Below are 21,104 nucleotides of genomic sequence, written 5' to 3' on the forward strand. Positions count from 1 at the left end.
TCTGAATTATGATGTATATTGTTTTGCTAATAGTTCTTAATTAATGATTTAATACATTTATTCGACACTTCAATATTAACATTTTGAAATATATTAATTTTAAATTGTATGTGTGCAACACTTCTAATCATGATTATAAAAATTTAATAAAAATTCTAAAAATGAATTAGGTAGAACATAAAAAATTACACAATTAATCAAATGGTAGAAAATAAAAACTAAATAATTGTTTATTACCTATAAACTACTAATACCGATTTCTAAAGATTGAATTCGGTGAGAGTGGGGGCCACTATGTACTAAAAAAGTAAAAAGTTAATGATTCAATGAGTCATACTGCAAAGTTAGTGAAGTAAAAACGAAGGACAAGGTGAGTTAATAAAAATATTACAATGGGTTAAGTTGAATGAGACTTATATATATAAGTATCTCACTTGGTCTCACCTTATGTTTTGTCACTGTGCAAAGCGAAAGTTCATGCACTGTAGTGTTCTATATTTTCTTAATTTTTCTCTTGATTTCAAATTTATTTTCATCATCTATTGGTCATTAAAGATATATTAGAATTTTTTCTAAACATCTAATCTTAAATATGATCAATTAACCAAATAATTATTATACTTTATATACAATAATAAATAGATTAATATATTTGAAGATAGAAAAAGCAATCTATTGATAAGAATAAAAAAAGAATGTTAGAATTAATACTATAATTATCTTATCTCAATTTTAAATTTAACATCATACATTCGAAAATGTGTCTATTGTGGTAAAGACTATGATGATAAACTAAAAATAATAATTTATTTATCATTGTAACGTAATAATAATGTGATCGTTATTTGGAATCAGAAAATGATGTACTTTGACTTTTTTATTAAATTGTATAAACAATTCTTTCAATATTTTTAGTGGATAAACATGTTAGTTAATCTATTAAAATTAAATAGTATAATTTAATGATGAACATGAGTGTATTAATTCAACTTTCAATTTGGGTTTCGAGATTTTGTCAAACATGCTATATATATATAAAAAATTTCTGATTTTTCTTTTATTTTAAAATATAAAATTTCAAATAGATGAAAAATGATTTTTTTTCTCTACTACTTATGTAGAATATTAAGTATATATTCTATCAAATGTCTTATAAATTCATATGATATAGTAAAATGTTATTTGCATAAACTTATTTGTTGGGTACAATAATTGATCAAGTTGGGTAGAATAGTTGAAATGTTGCGCTTGAGCTGTTGTACTATTTAAAATATTTGATTTGCACTGTTACCATAATCTATAGGTTTTGATAAAACAGTAAACGCTTGAGCCTACAATTGGTATCAGAGCCAAGATCGCGACTTTGATTTCCATTGATTGAAATTGGTGCAATTATTAGGAGATAGATTGTCTGGTATAATAATTGTCAACGATGGGTAGGCGCTTGAGTTGTTGTATAATTTAAAGATTTGACTTGCATAGTTACCATCAGTTATAGCTTTTGATAAAGCGACAAACGCTCGATCCTACATTATTCGATTGTAAAGCTAGAAGAAACATGTTGCATCAACTTTTAGTTTTGAATTGATCCCTTACATGTTACTCGATTTTTAAATTTAAAAGCATTTTGCAGTTTTCAAATATTATTATATATTGAATTATAATTTATCCCTTTCTTATTGGATAAATATACAATAAAACTCATGTAAATATTATTAGCAAAAACATTTAAATGAAATATTGAATTTGTCGATAATCAAAATAAGAAATAAACAAATTTTGATCCTTGAAAGATAAATGAGATATTTAAATAAAGTTATAATTGTCACAATGAAATAGTGCACATACATGCTGATAGGATCGGTTAGGGGGATCACCGTTGAGCTACAATAGCTCGGTTCTTGAAATATTAAACACCGACGAATTAAATCGAGTTTGGTTAAAAACCAAGCGGAAGATACTCGAAATAATCCTTCGTAGAAATCGATTAAATATTTTGTAAACCATTTAAAATATATGTAAGTTGAATGAGTAAAAATATTCAGTTGAAGCATTTTATCAAACATTTGATATACAATATTTTGGTATTTGAAGAAGACATAAAATGCTTCAACAATGCATCTTTAAAAACAGTGAAAATGATAAGCAAATGCAATATACAAATAGACACGAATTTGTTTATGGATGTTCGGAGATTTCAAACACTCATACATCACCTCTTCTTCCCCTTGGGAAGGATCCACTAGAAGACTTTGATTTATACAACTACTTGTACAAACCCATTCCGGAAGGACAGCACCCAACTAGAACTCCTAGCACTCAAGATTGTAGGCAGCACCTCACAATCAGCATATTGTTTAATGTCTCATATGCAAAGACTACATACACAAGTTTATTGTCTTTGTGCAAGAATCACTCAACTACTCTTTGAAGTTCAACTCTCTTGTATATGTGTGAGTGATTGTGTGTGAGGAATTTATCATTTACAGTGTATATCTCAAATGTATCCTCACACAAGGGCTTGTGCTCTCAACTAGCTGATATCTTCATGCTAACTGCCCATGCTTTGAATCCACTTCCAAAGCTCTTGTTTGATCTTCAATATATTGTATTTATAGGCTCCAACACTGATATATACGTTAGACACAAGAATATGACCGTTGGAAAGTTTCTATACTGTTTCTAGAATTGAACGGTCAAATTCGTCTCGCTGGACATTTTCTCGACTGGTCAACTCTGGTCAACTGGTCAACTCAACTGGTCAATCAGTTCAACTGGTTCAGTTGGTCTGGTTCAGTTGGACTGGTTCAACTGATCTTCAGCTGGTCTGGTTCAGTTTCAGCTGGTTCAACTGGTCTTTAGCTGGTGTGCTGAAATCAGCCTAGCTGATTTCAGTTTGTGCAGAACCAGTAATTTCATCGTCATTTATCAGCATCTTAAGCTTTGATTCAAACTTTTACTTCTGAAGATGATTTATAGATCATCATCTTATCTTTCCAACGCATACTGAATCGCTTCATTTCGATAACCGAGCTGAGAGATATGACCAAAATACCGCAGCTGCTCAAACTCAACTGATTGCTGTTTTCGTGTGATCAGTTCGGTAATTGAGCTATCAGTTAGACCATGATAACATCCAATTTTGCCCAACTGACGTGAGATACGATTTGTTTCAAATTGAGTTTTCTAATCAGTCCAGTTGGCGGATTGTCATTTGAATAATCCAGTTGAGAGATATCATCAAAATACTGAAGCTCGCCAGAAATTCAGTTTGTGCAAAATTCAGTTTCAGCTTGCTTCTTGTGTTTGCAACTTCACACTTGAGTAAATATGTTAGAAACACAATAACAAGTTTTTTTAACATCAAAATCAAGATTGCGAACTTGAAAAGTTCCAACACATGCATTTATCACTATATTTTGCAATTAAAATGTCAAAAAAAGTTTCCACATTATTTTTATATCATAATTAAAATAATTATGAATCCTAATTTTTATTATTTTGAGTTGGCCTTTGTTATAAAAAATCATTGTGAATTAATTGAATTTGAAAATTCTTATATCTATGTATATTACATATTAATATATCAACCTAAGTCTAGGTAATAAAAAAAACTACAAAATGAACTTATTCATCTTCAATGTACACAAATTATATAGTAAAGATATATGACAATTAAGACAATGAAGTAGAATATATGTTTACATATAACAAAATATATAGACACGAAAAAAATATTTTTCTAGATATAAATATATTTTAATAACTTTTTACAGTGAGTTAGAGAAGATAAAAGAGAAAAAATATTAACTCTGTTGGGTGCAATAATTGTCACTGCTTGTTGGAGGGATCGAACCGTGGTGCTTGAGTTGCTGTGCGGTTTAAAATATTTGAGTTGCACTATTACCACTAGCTATAGCTTTTGGTAAAGCGGCAAACGTTCAGGTCACGGGTTCAATTCTCATTGATTGCAAGGAGTGCAATTATTAGGAGGGAGATTGTTGGGTGCAATAATTGTCCCTGCTTGGTGGAGCGATCGAACCGTGGTGCTTGAGTTGCTGTGCGGTTTAAAAGATTTGAGTTGCACCATTACTTCTAGCTACAACTTTTGGTAAAGCGGCAAGCGCTCGGTCCTACAAACTCTTTTGGGTTACACAAAAAAATAGAATTGAAAGAAGTGTTTGTCATACATTGAATTCAGTTTCCAAATTAAATGTATACTATAAAGTTATATTTACCGTTCAAACTTTATAAATGCAAGTGAATTTTTCTCAAGATAAGGGTACACAAATGATCCCGTTAAGATATTTAACCAATTAGAAAAATTAAATATATTATTTTTCTGGAGATAATACCAATATGACAATAGTAATTTGGTTGTGCTAATTATACTTATGAATTAATATGAAATATTAAAATCAGTGTTATAAGAGTCAGTAAAAAGATGATTTATTGTCAAAAATATTATTATTATAAATTACAAATAAATGACAACATTTAATCAATATTTTTTTGAATCAATCCATCAGTACTTTTTATGTGTTGATACATTGTTATACTAATTAGGGGTGAGCATTCGGTCGGTTCGGTCGGTGACCGAACTAAATTAGTCACAACTGTTCCGAACAAATATTTAGCAATAACCGAACCAACCGAATTATTTTTCATAATTGATGAAAACCGAACCGAATTAAAATCGGTTAATTCGGTTGGTGTCCGAATTAACCGATTAGTTTTTTTAAAAAAATGTGATTTAACTTTAATTATATATGTAATTTTTTTGAACATTAAAGTCTACACAAATGCATAAAAACATAAAATCACATACATGACAAATTTTTCTTTAGAATTAGGTCTGATTTTAAAATTAAAAATTAAAAAATATATTAAAATTGATAAATAATAAAAAATTATTAAATAATAGTATTTATTATATCGATTAATTCGGTTAGCCGATTTCAAAATTTTGAAAATCGTAACCGAGTCGAATTAACCGATATAACCGAATTTTTTTAAATTTAAAATCGAATTTCCGAAATAACCGAACCGAATTTCCGAATTGACTTGATTTGGTCGGTTAATTCAGTCTAACCGAATTTTGCTCACCCCTAATAGTAATGTGTAGCTTATATGTTATCAATTATAAGTGTCTAATAAATTAAAGGTGACTAGGAAAGTAAAAGCATTCAGTGAAAATTGTTGTCAATTTACATGAAAGAAGATAATAATCAAACAACATTGTAAATAAAAAATTGCATATCATTGACTATCAAAAAATATTGTAATAATTGAATATTGTAATAAAATATATGCATTATTGAGATAATATGACAAATAACAAAAGAAAACAATATGATAAAAAAGATATGAGAAAAATTTTAGTAGTCCAAATCTTTTTTTAAATTAAAAAAATATGTTTTTTTTTTCTAAATTAGTTATATATACTAATTAACACGAATTGTCAAAATTTACAATATTATTATCATTATCTTTTGTTTAGTTACTTAATTTTATTTCAAATTCTAATTACGTTCCCACGTGCAACGCACATACATTATTTCTAGTATATATATATATATATATACTAGTGTACCAACGCATGTATAATATTTTTTATAATTCATTTGATTTATATTTAAATGAGGATCAAAATATAATATATTCTATTTTATTAAGATTGTGCACATGATAGTAACTACCTAAGAGGACACCAAGTTTTTCTTCCAATTTTACCCTTATATTAAGATTGAGCACATGATAGTAACTACCTAGGAGGATACCAAGTTTTTCTTCTAATTTTACCATTATATGATACTAATATTACATTTTTGTTTTTTTTTTAATTTCAACACACTTTTATTTTTATTTTTTTATTTCAATAATTCAAATATCAATTTAGTCACTCCATAAATTGTCAAATTACACTTTAGTCAATCGATAATGATAAAAAAAAAATTTGTACACACGCATCGCGTGTACATAGTAACTAGTTGTAAGAAATAGTGAGGGACTACACTATAATTTTGATATATAAATTAAAAAATAAATAGAAAAATAAAAGAATAAAAAATGACCTCAGTGAGAATTGAATTTATAACATAAATCACAAGAAACAATGACTATATCCGTTGAATTACATATAACTTGCATTAAAGATTTAACATTTTATTAATATATATAATTATTAAAACAGATCATGATGTCAAAATTAGTTATTTTAAGTGTCTCAAACTTAACCCAAGTGTTGTAAGAACTATGTCAACGGGGCCTTGGGCGCCAGGGCACGTTTTGGTCGCATAGGGACATGTCGTGTTCTATCCAAAGTCTTATTTTCCCTTCGGAATTGACAAACTTGGTTAAAAAAAAAATGTAGACCTATGCCTTTAATTTCCTTTGCAGTTAATCTCACTCAATTTTAAGAATGGACCATAAAGTTATGATCATTATATCAAAATATGTCAATGCAAAAATGATAATACCCACGATATACTTGGGATGATTTAGATTTGACCAAACCCAAAATATAAAAATTATAGTCTTATATCTTTATTTTTTGATAAATTTGGTCTCATCTCATTTGGATTAATATCCAGATTTTGATACTAAAAACTATAATTGACGTCGATTATCAGTCGCAATCCAAATATATTGTTCAAGCATAAAATCAAATATTAATCCTAACCTTCATCACATCATCATTTTTTTTTCACTTTCATTCACAAATCCAAGTATTCCATTTCATCGTCTCAATGTCAATACTTCACATTTATCATTGACTCTACCAAATAGTCAACATAATATACTAAATCACGTGCTCATTATCCTCGTATGAATTGCCTTAAGAATAAATGCAATGATGTAAAAGAAAAGGATTGTCATTGGTCGTATAATATACCTATGAAAATAGATAAACATCGTAAATCATTGTAGGCAGACCAGACATTACAATTCCTCCATCTTTTAAGAAATTATGTCGTCATGAATTCAACTTAGAGTAAGTTTCTTGTGAGACGGTCTCACGAATCTTTATCTGTAAGACAGATCAAGGTAAGACAGATCAAGCCTACTGATATTCACAATAAAAAATAACACTCTTAGTATAAAAAGTAATATTTTTTCATAGATGACCCAAATAAGATATCTGTCTCACAAAATACGACCCGTGAGACCGTATCACACAAGTTTTTGCCTTGAACTTACTTCATAAAATATGATATATTAGTTGTATTTCTTTTTTCACGTTCTCTTTTTGCCTACTCTGCGTTATGATTCCACCACAACACCTTCACCAATTGGATTTTCTTGTTCGCAAGGTTTTGGACCTATGATCGAGTATTTGATCGGTCGCTCATCGTATGACAGATTAGGAGCGAGCTCCATGGTTCACAGTAGAGTACGCGAGAAGAATTTTTCAAATATTTTATTAACATAAAAACATGGAATATATTATGTACATTTGACAATCCCAATGGCAATGAAACTCTAAAATCTCGTTTCTAAATAAATTTGAAGTTCTTTATCATATCTATAAAGATGATATATTTTAAATAATTTAATATATTGGAGTTAATTTACGGGAAGCTATATATTTTCTAAAGAAAAATTCAAATATTTTTTTAATTATAATGCAAGTATTACTCATGTCCTATCGACAATTAAATCAAGATGTATGTAAAAATATCAAAATATCTTCACAAAAACTCTTGTGTGACGATCTCACGGATCAATTTTGTGTGTCAAATATTTTATTTGAGTCATACATGAAAAATTATTAATTTATATGCTAAAAGTATTATTTTATATGGTGAATATCGGTAAGGTTAAATCATCTCACAGATAAAGATTCGTGAAAATGTCTCAAAAAAAACCCTATTCAATTGTCTTTAGCATTTGTATGTAGGGCGAGTGAAGAGAGGCCTGAGGCATTTATCTCAATTTTGATGAATTATTTTATGTTATAATTGAAATATTTATTTTTTAATATGGTCAGATGTTATCCTAAGATACCCAAAACATATATATCATATAAATATAAAACTTGTATGAAAACTCCTTTGTAGCTTTGACCAACCTGTCTTGACCAAGAAATTTCTCACTCGTACGAGTCCGCCTCTAGAAGGAAGTTGCATACTCACGATATACACAGCATTGCACAGTCTTGAATTTCGTTTGCGGAATTGGGGGGATTTCATGGAGTTTGATTCCGAGATTTTGGATTCCGACGACTCGGTTCCTGAGGAGTCTAAACACGGTGAGGTAAGAAGGGAGAGGATTTTTCTTTTTCTTTCTAATTTTCCTGGGATTTGTCGCTGTTCGATTTTTAGGTTACTTGTATGATTTCATAATTTGATCGAAATTCGTTCTTTGATGTTTTTGAGTGATTGCGTGTGCTGAATTTAAGAGTCAGGATTTGAGATCGGAGATATTTATGGGAAATTTAATGGAGACCGAAACCTGAAATTTAGTCTCCCTGGCCAGGACGGAGTCGGAAGTTTGAAGGCGATGAAGTAAAAAAAATTATCAGGAATTTGTATGTTATATTTTTACGACGGTTTTATTTAATTTTAGTTCCTTCTATGTGGCTTAGATATACTGATACAAAATTTGATAATAAACACCTCTTTTGTTTTTTAGAATGATTGATAGCTTTTGTGGTGCTTGATTTATGCTTGTCTCGGATGTTGAACCTAAGTAAGCTGCAGGATGAATTCAAACTAGATTTCTCAAAGGCAAATGTCTCCATATTTTCAGACTACTAATATGGTTTTTGCTAGAGTTCCTTTGCTCAATTAATGTTCAATTGACTGTAATATGTTATGCGTGCCAATGACATAGTTTCTCTGGTTTCTATGCTTGCATTAATTTTATAATTGGGAGCTACTTTTAATATTGATAGTGAATGCGCACTCATCATTCTCTGGTTATTATGTCCATATCTGCTTCCCAGCTTGTGTGGCTTTATTTCACGTTGTTAGATTTGTATTTTTCTTCTTGTACACTTGATTTGGTTTCTATGCAGTTGAAATGCTGCATTTTTATTCTAAAGCTTCTCTTTTGTGAGGTTTAATTTTCACTTTCCAATTTTTCCAGGTGTTTATGGAGAAGAATGTCGTTAATTCCACTAACATAGATGCATCAGTATCTGTATCTCCCAACTCAGAGGATTTTAATGAGTCACATATGTTAAATCAGGAGGATGAGAATGAGGGTGATCTGGATGACGAAGATGAAGCATTTGTCGATGATTGTGATCTTTCAGAATACAGTAGTGAGGAAAACTATTTTTATGAGGATAATGATGGTGATGATTACTCAAGTATGCAGGCACAATTCGACAATGTGGATATACCTCCTGGAGTGGAGGCATCAGTTACTTGGTTGAATGACACCAAATTGAGTTCCAATGCTCCTGTCCCGCTAGATTTCTCTACGCGATGTGGACCTGCCAGTTCTTCTGCTTCTGTGGCAGCATCTGTTCCAGTTCCTTCTAACGGCAAATGTGAGGCCAATGTTTCAAGCAATTCATCACTATTTACAGAATCTAGCTCTAGTGGGAAGGAAAAAGAAGTCAACGGGGTTGATCTTTTGAGAAAGTCTGAAGCTTTCAAGCAATTTGATGTCGTTGGTGATTATTCAGACCATCACTATGGCAATGTGCGCATCCAAGGGCAGGAGGTAACTTTTTTTGCATTTTGTATTTGTGCATGTAACACTCTTTAAACTTTCTCATATATATTTATTCTGGGTTTTGTGTGTTTCTCATCTCCTTAGCCGTCCAAGGCATGGACTAAGAAAATCCAAGATGAGTGGAAAATTTTGGAGAAGGATTTACCGGGTAAGCCTCCTACTACCTGTGGTTCCTAATATCAGAATGTTTTGAGATTGGGTACTGTTAGTCCTAATAGGACATACCATTTACGTTCAGTTTCAAATCCTAAATTACTCATTCATGTATTGTATGGAAGTGTGCACTCGAGTCATACAAAGTTGAACTTTACATTTATGCGTTAATTCATGAATTTGCTAGGATATTATGATCCTGAATCCTATTTTCATCTTCAATCCATTCCTCGAATTCTTAAAAGAATCGTACCTGGAATGTTGATGTGGACAACCTTGATTTCATTTGCATGGAATAATAATACATACTTGTGTGAATGTGTTGGGGGTGGGGTACTTAAGTAGTGTGTTTCCGAATCTATGCACTGAGATTTCTTTCAAACTGTTGTATCCAAATACTGTCTATGTGATATATCCCTCCAAACCAATACTACAGTTGAAATTGGAAAATATTTCTTCTTGTTTTTGTTATTTAGTGGCAAGGTTTAATCACTTCCCTCTAACAGATCTTTGAAGGATTTGGAGAGGGATTCTAAAGTTTCTAGCTTTACATTTGTTAGATTAAGAGGTTGATTTCTTTATATTTAATCTTGCATCATTTCGAGTAGTTGATTTCTTTATGTTTAAATCTTACATCTTCTCGAGTAGTTGATTTCTTTTATTCAAGAAACTATCCCCATCACGATAACCAGATTACTTGAGCAGGCATGTATTCCTGATTTGTTTCTAAGACGAGTTAATGAAAGACCAAATACTGTTAAAATTAATAAACACAAACTGAATATAAACTGCTACTGATGGCAAAAGGATATTTTTTTAAAAGAGAGAGTAGTTATATGCTCAAAGTATTTCCATGCTACTTGTGCTTATGTCAATTTTTCTGAACTCTATCATTGTCTAAATTATTGCATCTCTGATGGTTTAATTCGCATCATTCTTGTTTCCTTCCCTTTTTGCAGATACAATATTTGTTAGAGTTTATGAATCAAGGATGGATCTTTTGAGGGCTGTTATTATAGGACCACAAGGCACTCCCTACCATGATGGTCTTTTTGTCTTTGATATTATGTTCCCTCCCACATATCCTGATGTACCACCAGTACGTCTTTCAGTATATTTATTTTGGGAACATATATTTATTTTTATTTATTTGTTCCTCCGCTTTTTGTTGCTTTGTAGATGGTTTACTATTATTCGGGTGGCTTGCGGCTAAACCCAAACTTGTATGATTGTGGAAAAGTGTGCCTCAGTCTTCTGAACACTTGGACTGGTAGAGACAATGAAAAGTGGCTGCCGAAATCATCCACCATGTTGCAGGTACTGGTGTCTATTCAGGCTCTTATTCTGAATGCAAAACCTTTCTTTAACGAGCCTGGATATGATACTCGGTATGTTGGCCAAGAAGGAGAGAGAAAATCCAATTCATATAACGAGCATGTATTCATTCTATCGTTGAAGACAATGATGTACACTCTTAGAAGGCCGCCGAAGGTACAAATTATGATCTTTAACTCTGTTACTTTTTTGACATATAATATTACTTGCTATCTGATATGCATCTTTTTGCACTTCTAGCATTTTGAAGATCTCGTGTCCGGTCATTTTCGTTCCCACGCCCATGCTATTCTATCAGCATGTAGAGCATATATGGATGGTGCTTTAGTTGGTTCCTTGGTCAACGGAAGCGTCCCAGATGGTACTGCAACTCAGAATATGGGATCGCCAGATTTTAAGGAAGCGGTTGGAAGAATGTTAAATGGTCTCGTTTCAAACTTCACAAGGTATGGCTCGCAGGACTGTGAGCAGTTTCGCCTCCAACAGTAAGTTTATGCCATGGGATGGTTGAATGACGGAGCCTACATTTTGAGCCGTCACAATATTTTCCAGCAGTTTGGTACATAGAAATGACTGTCTTTAGTTGTGGATAAATTAGTTTTTATTGCATAATATCATGAAAGTTTCTAATTATAGCTGAAATGCAACATTCATGCGTCTTATTATTCAATATTATTAATTTGATCACTGCAATGTTTTATATTTGTAAATTGTTGTTTATTAATATTTAATTATATATTTTAAAATTTATTAATTTAATATATTTCGATTTAATCTATTTGTAAATTGTTTTTTTTATTAATATTTAATTATATATTAACTTGTTTCAAAAATATTAATTAATACATTGTAAGAGCATTTTGTTCATTATGTTAATACAAACTTTTATATTGCATTTTATTCTCACACATATTAAACATCATATATTTTATTATACAATATTAATTATCTACATACTTTACAATTATCTTATCTCATACGTCAAATGGTATATTAGAATATACATGTCAATTATCAGACCGAGAATTGGTCCGATCGAAAATTGTAATCAAAATGTAAATTAATTTCAGATTTTAAAAACTTGAAATACATAGGAAACTTAATTTTTTTTTTTTGTGTGTAAGCTACTGAACATCAGCAAAATACAAATATTCACAAAATTAGGTGATGTTAATGTTTAAAAAAATATATTTAATTAATTAGCATCATCATTTTTCCTTAATTATTCAAAATTTTAAAGAACAAATTTCAACTCAAATCAATTCAAATAGTAATGGAACTAAAACAATCAGTTCGAGAACCAATAGATAGAAAGAATTTGGTTAAATTTAATTACTAAAACGTGTTAATATATTAGTATCATGCAAATGCATAAACGAGTGAAATAATGAGCAATTATAACATTTTTTCCATACTGAAATTGAATGATAAATAAACCTGTAAAAATCCACTGATAGATAAATTAAAAAGACCAAAAATGAATGCAAAAAGCAAATGACAACTCCATTTACAGGTCACTGAAATATTATACTACCAACCAACATATATACATACAAATCTTTGATGTAGGTACACATCAATTTTGTCGTTAATCGGACAGCACAATTTCATTACTCCTGAGATTAACCGCGCAATTTCATTAGATGGAAGATAGACCAAGTCATTAGATACCCAGTTAAGTCTGCACGTATGGAACAGGTACAAACTCAATTTCACGCGTCGACTAGAAAATGACATATCTAAAGAAATTACCAAAGAGCGCACATACTAAAATAAGATTCAGGTAGTGTATTTAGATTTTGGTACATAACAAGCGACCCATAATTCATTAGCCAGAACCTCAGCAAGCTCACCAAAATACAAGTATTTTAACATTCTGGTTAGACGGTCGCCTAAGCGCTAGGTGCCGACCGACCACATCAAAAAAACTAGTCGGCCAGCCTAGGCGAAAACGACGTCTACGCGACACTGGCGTTGACTAACCAACCTATGCATCTTAGGCACCATGGACAATTAGGGCCTTGTGTGTTTTGAGCTTTTTTAAAAAAAGTTTTTGGGCTTTTAAGTATATTTTGCAAAAGACTGCTTCCAATGCAAAATGCTGGATCGTGATGATGGAGAAGAAAATGAAGTAGAATCAGGTTTGGGGCTCACTTGGCAAATCGTTGATGAAGCTACTAGAACATATGAAAATCTACGGTCCTGAAAAAGCTTTAAAGTGAGATAACTTCACGGTGATATTTTTGCATCCAAAAAAGATTACAATGATGATATTGAATTTGTATCCGATAAAAAACAAGTTTAACATTTGAGAAAAATAAATGGAGCATATTTATTATATTTTATTGGTTATACAATTTTGAATGTATTTTAAATTTGATGTTATTATTTTGTAGTTATAATATGTGATCCGCTTAGTGTCGCCTAGTTCCCGCCTAGACGCTGGTTTGAAGTCCAACTAACGTCTGACAATTTTTAGAACCTTGCAAAATTCGCATAAAAATAGAATACATTGAGTTTTGGAAATTATAGCATAGCAGGCCATAGTAATATGAGAGCACCGTCAATGGAAAGAGAGAAGCTCATGGATCACCCGTGAGCCTGAGTAAAAGATCTGACCATTAAATCAGGATTCGAGCTTGCCTAGTCCTGGAATTTGCAAGAAGAATGACAAAAACAAAGCAATTTTTACACTACCTCGGATATGATAGCATGGACACAAATTCTTATCATACAAAACTTCTGCAACTGAAGGCAAATAATGAAGCTATAAACGTACAAAGAATTGGCCAATTACGACATCAAGTGACCATGAAGAGAGAAAAAAACAAAGAAAACCTATCAGAATCTTCTTTCCCCTTGGATGCTTCAAAGACGGTTTTCAAAACAAATCCTGCTACGATCCACTACTATAAACTCTTCAAAAAAATACAATCCTCGAACCTCGATTTCTAAACCTATTTGCCACGAAACATTAAACCTGAGAACACAATAAATATCGACCATGCATCAAAAGGAGTGTTTAATGTCTGCATCATCCATAAAGACAAAGTGAAGAGCTAAAAAGAACATATAAATACATCGTGATTCATGAAGTTTGTCGCCCCAAACAAAAAATATCAGCGAATATCGAAATTTCACCCTAAACTTATCTCAAACTATGAAAATCAGTAAATATAGCAGAATCCTGCCACTTCAGATATTTGCACTCCACACCAAGACCCAACTGATACAGATCTGGGCACCAGAGAGAATATTCTATTGTTTGGGTTCCAGCTGATAAGTCATGTATATCCCAGTTTTACTTTCACTTCAACTGGTCCCATAATCTGTGATTTTATTTCTTTCAAATTCTTACTTCACATGAAGTTTATTTTCAGGCTAGAACATAGGGTTACACTTGACAACCAAGAAGAATATGTAAATTCTCAATCACCAAGATCAAATAACTAAACTTTGCATTTCTTATTTTTTCAGTCGTGAAAATAAATAAAATAACCCAAATTCCCACTATTTATTATACATGAAGACATTAACTTAGTTTAGGCTTGCCTAACAAGAGCTAGATGCCATGCATTGAAAAAGATTGTACAATGATGCAGCAAACTGAAAAAATGCGAACGAAACTCAGTAAGCTTTCCTTTAGGTTCAGAAAATAAAAGTGAAATTCTCAAGATTAGCAAACTGAAACACACAACCACCAGCATCTAATAACAAGTGATTGTTGGTACAGTTCAAAGAACAGCCTCAACAATGTTAGTTTAGAACTAAAATCTAAAAGCAAAATCAGGTCACAGTGGCGGGTAGTCATTGACTAACATCACCTTGCAGGGAAACTCTAGATAGCATTTATCTGTGTCCTGACAAGAGAGTTATGATAGAACCATCTCATAAAAGCCACTCTGTCTTGATGTAAATTGGTGCACTCAAACTGCATGCTCTCATAAATTCCAAAGCCATGATCACATGATCCTAATTTCGAATGTAAGTTTCTTACGTAACTTATTCACTGACATTCCTTCGTTTATTCACGTGACAAGGAACATTCATTGATCCATTGACATGTGAAATAACTGTCATATTACTATAAGAGTTTGTCCATATTAACCAAAAATGCAAAAGGTACAAGTATGGGTATTGGAGTTGCAAAATTAAAATACAACCATGGTACGAATCTACAACGAGCGTTTAGATACTCAACACTAGCACCACCAACTAGAAAAGAGCATGGCTGAACTTGGTAAGAGTTAAAAATCAAGTGTGAATATAGAGAAATCTAAATTTCGAAAAAATCACATACTGTGAACTGGAATATTTTAAAAATATGGTTAAATATTAAAGAATAAAGTACCTTAAATCACAAATCAGCCTTTGGTTTTTTTCCTGCCACAATTTGAGATATGTGAAGGCCTCTACTAAATGCTTGATTGAAAAGAATCTTAGTCTGCATATTTTGGAATCCAGGCAACCATGATAAAAGGGCCACGGGAGCCATCACAATGACTCCAAACATTATGTCATACAAGCGAGCTAAAGAAACAACAACTTGCCAGAGCATTGTTTTCTCGAAAAACGGTCTTAGAACCTGTGCGATCGATATAAAACCCCACCCGGTGGGGACAAAAGCCAGTAAACTTGTGAAGAGATCAATAACTTTGAAATGAGTAAACTCCAGCAAGGCAATTATCACAACTATCACGAGAATAATAACAAGGAACTGCACCAAACGATAGTAGACATGTTCCTTTGCAGCGTATTTGTCACGAGCATATGCTACTACCATGTAAAGTACAAGAGCCACAACCACGTAAATCCATGAAAGTAAGTAAACAGCAATGCTCTTGCTTCCAGCAGCAATGCCCAACTGATATACAATCCCAAACTGAAAGAAGAAGAAGCGGAGGTCCAAAATAATTTCCAGTACCTTTCCCCAAAGACCAGTTGTCCTCAAATGATCTTGTTCTTCATCCCACCACTTTTCCCAGCTCTGCTCAGACTTTGTGAATACGCCACCCCTGTACCATATCCAGTTCATAAACTCATCGAAATCGTACACGGTTTTTAACCAATCAAAACCGGAAGGGTTAAAAATGAAAGGGCCCAAAATCCAGGACACAACTAAAAACCAACTGGAAATTGTCAATGCTATGTACACAAAAGTGCCTGTAGCTACCGGACTGTAGGAAGCATACACTGTAAGTATCAAACCAAGTTCAATAGCCTTCACAAAATGACTTCGGGCATACAATCTATAATTCTCAGCAAAACTCTTATGCTGCACCACAAAACCTCGCCCTGTCGCACGGTATTTTGCACCACCATGAAGAACAGTCCTTCCAAAGTAATGACCACGGGTTCCCATGGAGAACGTATAGAATATTGAAGAAAGCTGGAGCTGCATGGTAATAAAGTCCCAGAGTGCATTCAGAAAGCCAAATTCAAGTGAACTTTGCACGACCATTGGCAAGGCAGTAAAGAGACCAAGTTGGATTATGAATTGCTGATTCAATATTGTACCAAGTGCTTTATTATCATCGGTATTATTTGCTAATGCAGAACCTTCTACTCCACTCAACGCAAGATAAAGCCGGCCCCACAAAAAGGCATACACAGTAAGAAGAATCATCATGGTATTGAAGAAAAAGCCGACAGTTGTATAAAAGAACGAGAGCATTCTAAAGAAGTCCAGCCGATGACCCAATCTGTACACGTCTCGGCTCAGAATTTGCTCACCATTTCCACTGGCAACCTTAGCTTCAAACATAGAAATTTGATTAAGCCCAACATCCCTTCCCTTTCCTACTTGGATATATTCATGGTGAGTAACATTTCCGCCTCGCAATGTGCAATTGAATCCAGCAAAAATATCCTCGCTGATATTAATCACTCTGGAAGCTTTGCTTATCCCTCCTCGAGTCAAAAACCAAAACCTGTCAAACACATCAGGATGCCCATAATGCATCCGAACTTTCAAAGGATTAGCTAAAACCCGCTGCCCCAGGGTGACAAAACTCATTTCCTGAGCAGACATGAACCAAGCAAGTGACGATACAGAGCCTGTAAAAATATGTTCTCGGACTCCCAAGATGGTAGGTTTCCGAATACCATAGTAGCGAGTAAATTCCTCCAAAAGGTTCCGGACCTTTAAAGCCTCTTCAAAATAGTTGTCCTGGTTCATGTCAATGGTCTGAACTGCATCTCCCCTAGTGAAGATAATGGCATGATTCTGATTCTCAGGTTTACCCTCTCCAAGCTTCACTGGGCCAGGTAACTTGACACGATATATCTCAACTTCTCTCTGCAACTTCCTGTCAAATTTCACCAGGATAGAGTAATAATCTTTCTCATCCCTCCCTGACAACACCTCATCAACATAGGCAACACGAAGTGCTTCGTTATTTTTCATCAGATATAGTATCTCCTCAGCATGGGGATCCTTTTTGGCCTTTTGAGAACCATAAATCTGACATGCAACCACATAAGTATATTTCATCAAAGCAGTTCCACGCTCATGGCCTTTGAACAACAAGCTGACTGAACTATTAGCTCGGCTCAAACTTCTCGAGGAGGGTGACCTTTCTGAGCTTAAACCGTCCACATTGTTATTACGCCTCATAGAACGAAGTTGTTGAGATCCTTCTCTCATGTCCATCTCGGAAGCAGAATCTAGAAAAGCCAGCATTTCAAGGGCTCTATAATAATACATCATTCCCCTCACAGTGCGAGTAAGTGTCTGGCCTCTATACGATGCCCAAAGTCGAAGATCTCTCAACCTATTTGTCCACAATTCTTTTTCACTTACCATCCCTTCTCGCCGCATCCTCTCCAAAAAATTTCTCCAATCATCGGCATAGATGGTCTTCAAGTAGAAAAGGGTGGATATCCCGTCTTCATTCTCAGTACGAAGTTGTTCCTTGCTGTATAGTACCTCCTCACTGTAATATGGAGTCAAAACACTGAAGGCCATCATTTTCTCAACTTGTGGAGCATGGGGCATGTTCATGAACAAGGAATTGCTGAAGAAGGCAATTCGGCGTCTTGCCTCAAGATTTTCAGGTACTTTCTGCATTGAATCCCGAGATGTAAGAATGGTGTGCAACCGCCGAACTCTACGATAGAATTTCTCATTGCTTGCACTCGGTAACTCAACAGCATTTTGAAAAAGCAATCTATCATTAGACATTGTTCCTTGAGGAGCCAGACCATCTTCCTTTAGCTGGTCATTGCTTCTCTTCTCTTTCAGGAAATCTCTAATTGCAGTCTCATAAAGTGCCTGAAGAGCATTCACCGCCTTATCTGCATCTTTATTAGGCTTGAGTACAAGATCTAGAAGATGGACAACTTTTTCATGGATTCTGTGGAGTGCTGTCATGTTGTAGTTTTTCGTGAATTTCTCCAGCCGAATCCACTCATCGATTTCCTGAAAAAAGATTCTGATTATTGAACGCTCCTCAGAATCATATTTAACAATGGCTAGCAAAAAATGCCTCAAACTGTCATAAGATTCGATAACTGCACATCGCCGATACTCAGTTTTACATATCTTATACCAAAGCCACCGATCAGGCGCATCTACCAACTCTTTAGCCTGGCTGAGAGCAAGCAACAGCTCATTACACAGAAGTAAGCATGGCCACTGAATCACTCGAATTTCCCAGTTACATTTAGGATCCTTATCATCATTTTGAGGCAGCTCTAATAGCTCCACTTCATGGTCAGAGACAATGTCTTCCTCCCTGAATACATTAATGATTTCATTCCATATCAAGGCAAATTTGTAAGCCTCCACCTGGTTGGATTCTAGCTTTTTGAACGGTCGGCCTAGCCCGTATCTCAGTTTCAACCGGTGGATGGCATCTTTAATTTTGCTGCTAAATGTTCCCCTGGTATTCAAAAGCTGCTCTTCGGGCATCAGATTAAATTGAATAGCACTAGCAAAGAACTGAAACCTCAACCTCAGTTGCTGCATGTTACGAATCTCACCCAAGTGATCAAACAACCCAACCGCTGCGCCAACAAATGATGAGTAAATTGAGTACCAAATCTGTATATCCATGAGGTAGATTAAAATAACTGGGAGCCACAACAGCCCCACAGCAAATCGGTTACTGTTACTAAAGAACTCATGCCACTCATAACTAATATCTTTGAGATGTAACAATGTCTTTGTGGGAGCAATCAAAGGCTTAATCTGCATGAAGTAACTGAAGGAAAATTTTGTTGCAAGCACTAGAATCCAGAAAAGGGTATATTTTATATTGTCCACGAGACCTTCCCTAAGGCCCCGACCCACGAAAATCTTGCTCTGGAACCACCAGGACAACAGATAAAATATCTTCCAATTTGTATTCTCCAAAAAATTCCTAATCCAGGGAAGAACAAATAAGGCCAAGGCTAACAGCTCTGGGGCAATAAAAGCCACAACCACCTCAAGAAAATTTACAATTCTGCTTTTTTCATATTCCCCATTAGCATTTCTCGTACTCAATATCCTTCCGTAGAACACGCCAAACACCACAATCCATGCAGCTGCAACCAAACTTTTCAAAACCATCCTAACTCCCAAAGATTTAGTCTCCCTCGTCACCAGACTATATTGCATTCCAGCATCCAGCACTGACTGCAAGAACCTCAATGCACTCCACGTGAAAAACACAGTCAAGCATCTGACCTGAACAGATGACTCCTTCAGTGCCTGCCATGGGAACTTGTGATCCCATGCCACAATAATAGCTGCTTGAAGAAAGAGAATCAACATGATCCATAACTTATCGAAACTCCTAAACAGATTCCAAAACGACCTCTGCTCAACAAACCCCGTCTTCCCCACTTTCTTCCCCTTATGCCCCCTAACAAAAAAATTACTCCCCAAGTCAATGGGCCACTTAAGCTTCTCAAAACACCGCCTACTCCAGAAATACTCATTTATATCATCATAATTCCTCCAAGCAGAGTGCGGAGCTGTACCATTCCTACTATTATCCACCTCAGCTTTGATCGTATCATAAATTGGCTTCACAATTTTATTCAAATAGGCATTCTCTCCAGAAACAGACGGCAAAAAAGGTCTCCCAGTGTTCTCGTCAATGTAATCCTCCAAGATTTTGTTCAATTCCATAGCCATGTTATGAAATATATAACAAATGCATTCCGGGATAAAACGTAAATTGGCAGACTCCCCCCAAATAAGCAAATAAAGAGAAACGTATAAAAGTTCCCGACGGTGACCCGCGGAGGCGTTGCGAGAGGAATCAGAGAGCCAGATGTTGGACTTGAGGTTGAGGTAAGAGCACCAGCTGGTGTAATTTTTCAAGAGCCTGCGACGGAAGCGGCGGAGGACGGCAGGGTCAAGAGTATCAATGTTGTCCGGAGGCGGAGAGAGGCGCATCTGTGCATTAGACAGGTGGAGTACGAGATGCTCCCTCTGGTTGTCGACATTAGAAGCTTGAAACCGAAGAAGAGCGCGAGCCAGTCAAGGAGGTCGTAGTGGGGCTTCCATGTTGAGAAAGGCGGCCTTCTCAAGTCACCAACGGCCCGAAGTGCAGCCGCAGCGGCCCGGACCTCGGGGAAACGGAGCGAAGGGTGGTCGTCGAGGAGATTGTGAATCGGGATGATGTTGTATACATCTTCGCTTCCGGCAGAGTGTGGCTGAGGCCGCTGATTCATCGTCGCATTCGGATAGATCTGAGAATTCTGAGGGTTTTTATTTGAAGTTTTTGGGTTTATATTTGTTCTCGTCAGTGCAGAACTTTGGGATTGATCTATGAAATGTTTTCAAATGACAATGGCGGATGGTACATCAACATGCTCATGTCACGATGGTAACACGTGCTGTAATTGTTGTACATCAACCGAGTCTTTGCTTTTAAATGGTCAACAAATAAATTTAGTCATTTGCTGCTTTTTATTTTTTTTTTAAAAAGAAATTT

The 21,104-nt window shown here is 34.4% G+C and overlaps 2 protein-coding genes and 1 non-coding gene across 4 annotated transcripts; 1 reads left to right on the forward strand and 2 right to left on the reverse strand.

The window, feature by feature from the left end:
* The first annotated feature begins 8,059 nt into the window (after positions 1-8,059).
* On the forward strand, positions 8,060-11,850 carry LOC142535442 (putative ubiquitin-conjugating enzyme E2 38). Of its 2 annotated transcripts, none has more exons than XM_075641793.1 (6): positions 8,060-8,256; positions 9,091-9,675; positions 9,772-9,835; positions 10,800-10,939; positions 11,020-11,331; positions 11,416-11,850. In XM_075641793.1, the coding sequence occupies exons 1-6, from the start codon at positions 8,191-8,193 to the stop codon at positions 11,662-11,664; spliced, it is 1,416 nt and encodes a 471-aa protein (XP_075497908.1). In that variant the 5' UTR covers positions 8,060-8,190; the 3' UTR covers positions 11,665-11,850. The 2 variants fall into 2 exon arrangements, with proteins under 2 accessions (XP_075497908.1, XP_075497910.1); XM_075641795.1 differs by having other exon boundaries at positions 11,426-11,850.
* A 1,993-nt stretch (positions 11,851-13,843) lies between these two features.
* Positions 13,844-20,975, reverse strand: LOC142535452 (callose synthase 12-like). Its single transcript, XM_075641799.1, is given in 3 exon segments — positions 13,844-14,155; positions 15,527-20,616; positions 20,619-20,975. Coding segments are annotated over 2 exon segments (5,307 nt in total). The 5' UTR covers positions 20,842-20,975; the 3' UTR covers positions 13,844-14,155; positions 15,527-15,532.
* LOC142538170 (small nucleolar RNA J33) lies at positions 17,815-17,895 on the reverse strand. Its single transcript, XR_012818708.1, has one exon. It is a non-coding gene; the product is annotated as a small nucleolar RNA J33 (small nucleolar RNA).
* Positions 20,976-21,104: the final 129 nt, after the last annotated feature.

The sequence above is a fragment of the Primulina tabacum genome, chromosome 2, assembly GCF_025594145.1.
Source record: "Primulina tabacum isolate GXHZ01 chromosome 2, ASM2559414v2, whole genome shotgun sequence".
Classification (NCBI taxonomy): Eukaryota; Viridiplantae; Streptophyta; class Magnoliopsida; order Lamiales; family Gesneriaceae; genus Primulina; species Primulina tabacum.

Bases quoted from the DNA above. Each gene is read 5' to 3' on its own strand.
- LOC142535442 (XM_075641793.1), top strand. From the start codon at position 8,191: ATGGAGTTTGATTCCGAGATTTTGGATTCCGACGACTCGGTTCCTGAG. The intron at 8,257-9,090 runs GTAAGAAGGGAG...CAATTTTTCCAG, and splicing joins AGGAGTCTAAACACGGTGAG to GTGTTTATGGAGAAGAATGT. The intron at 11,332-11,415 runs GTACAAATTATG...TTGCACTTCTAG, and splicing joins CTCTTAGAAGGCCGCCGAAG to CATTTTGAAGATCTCGTGTC.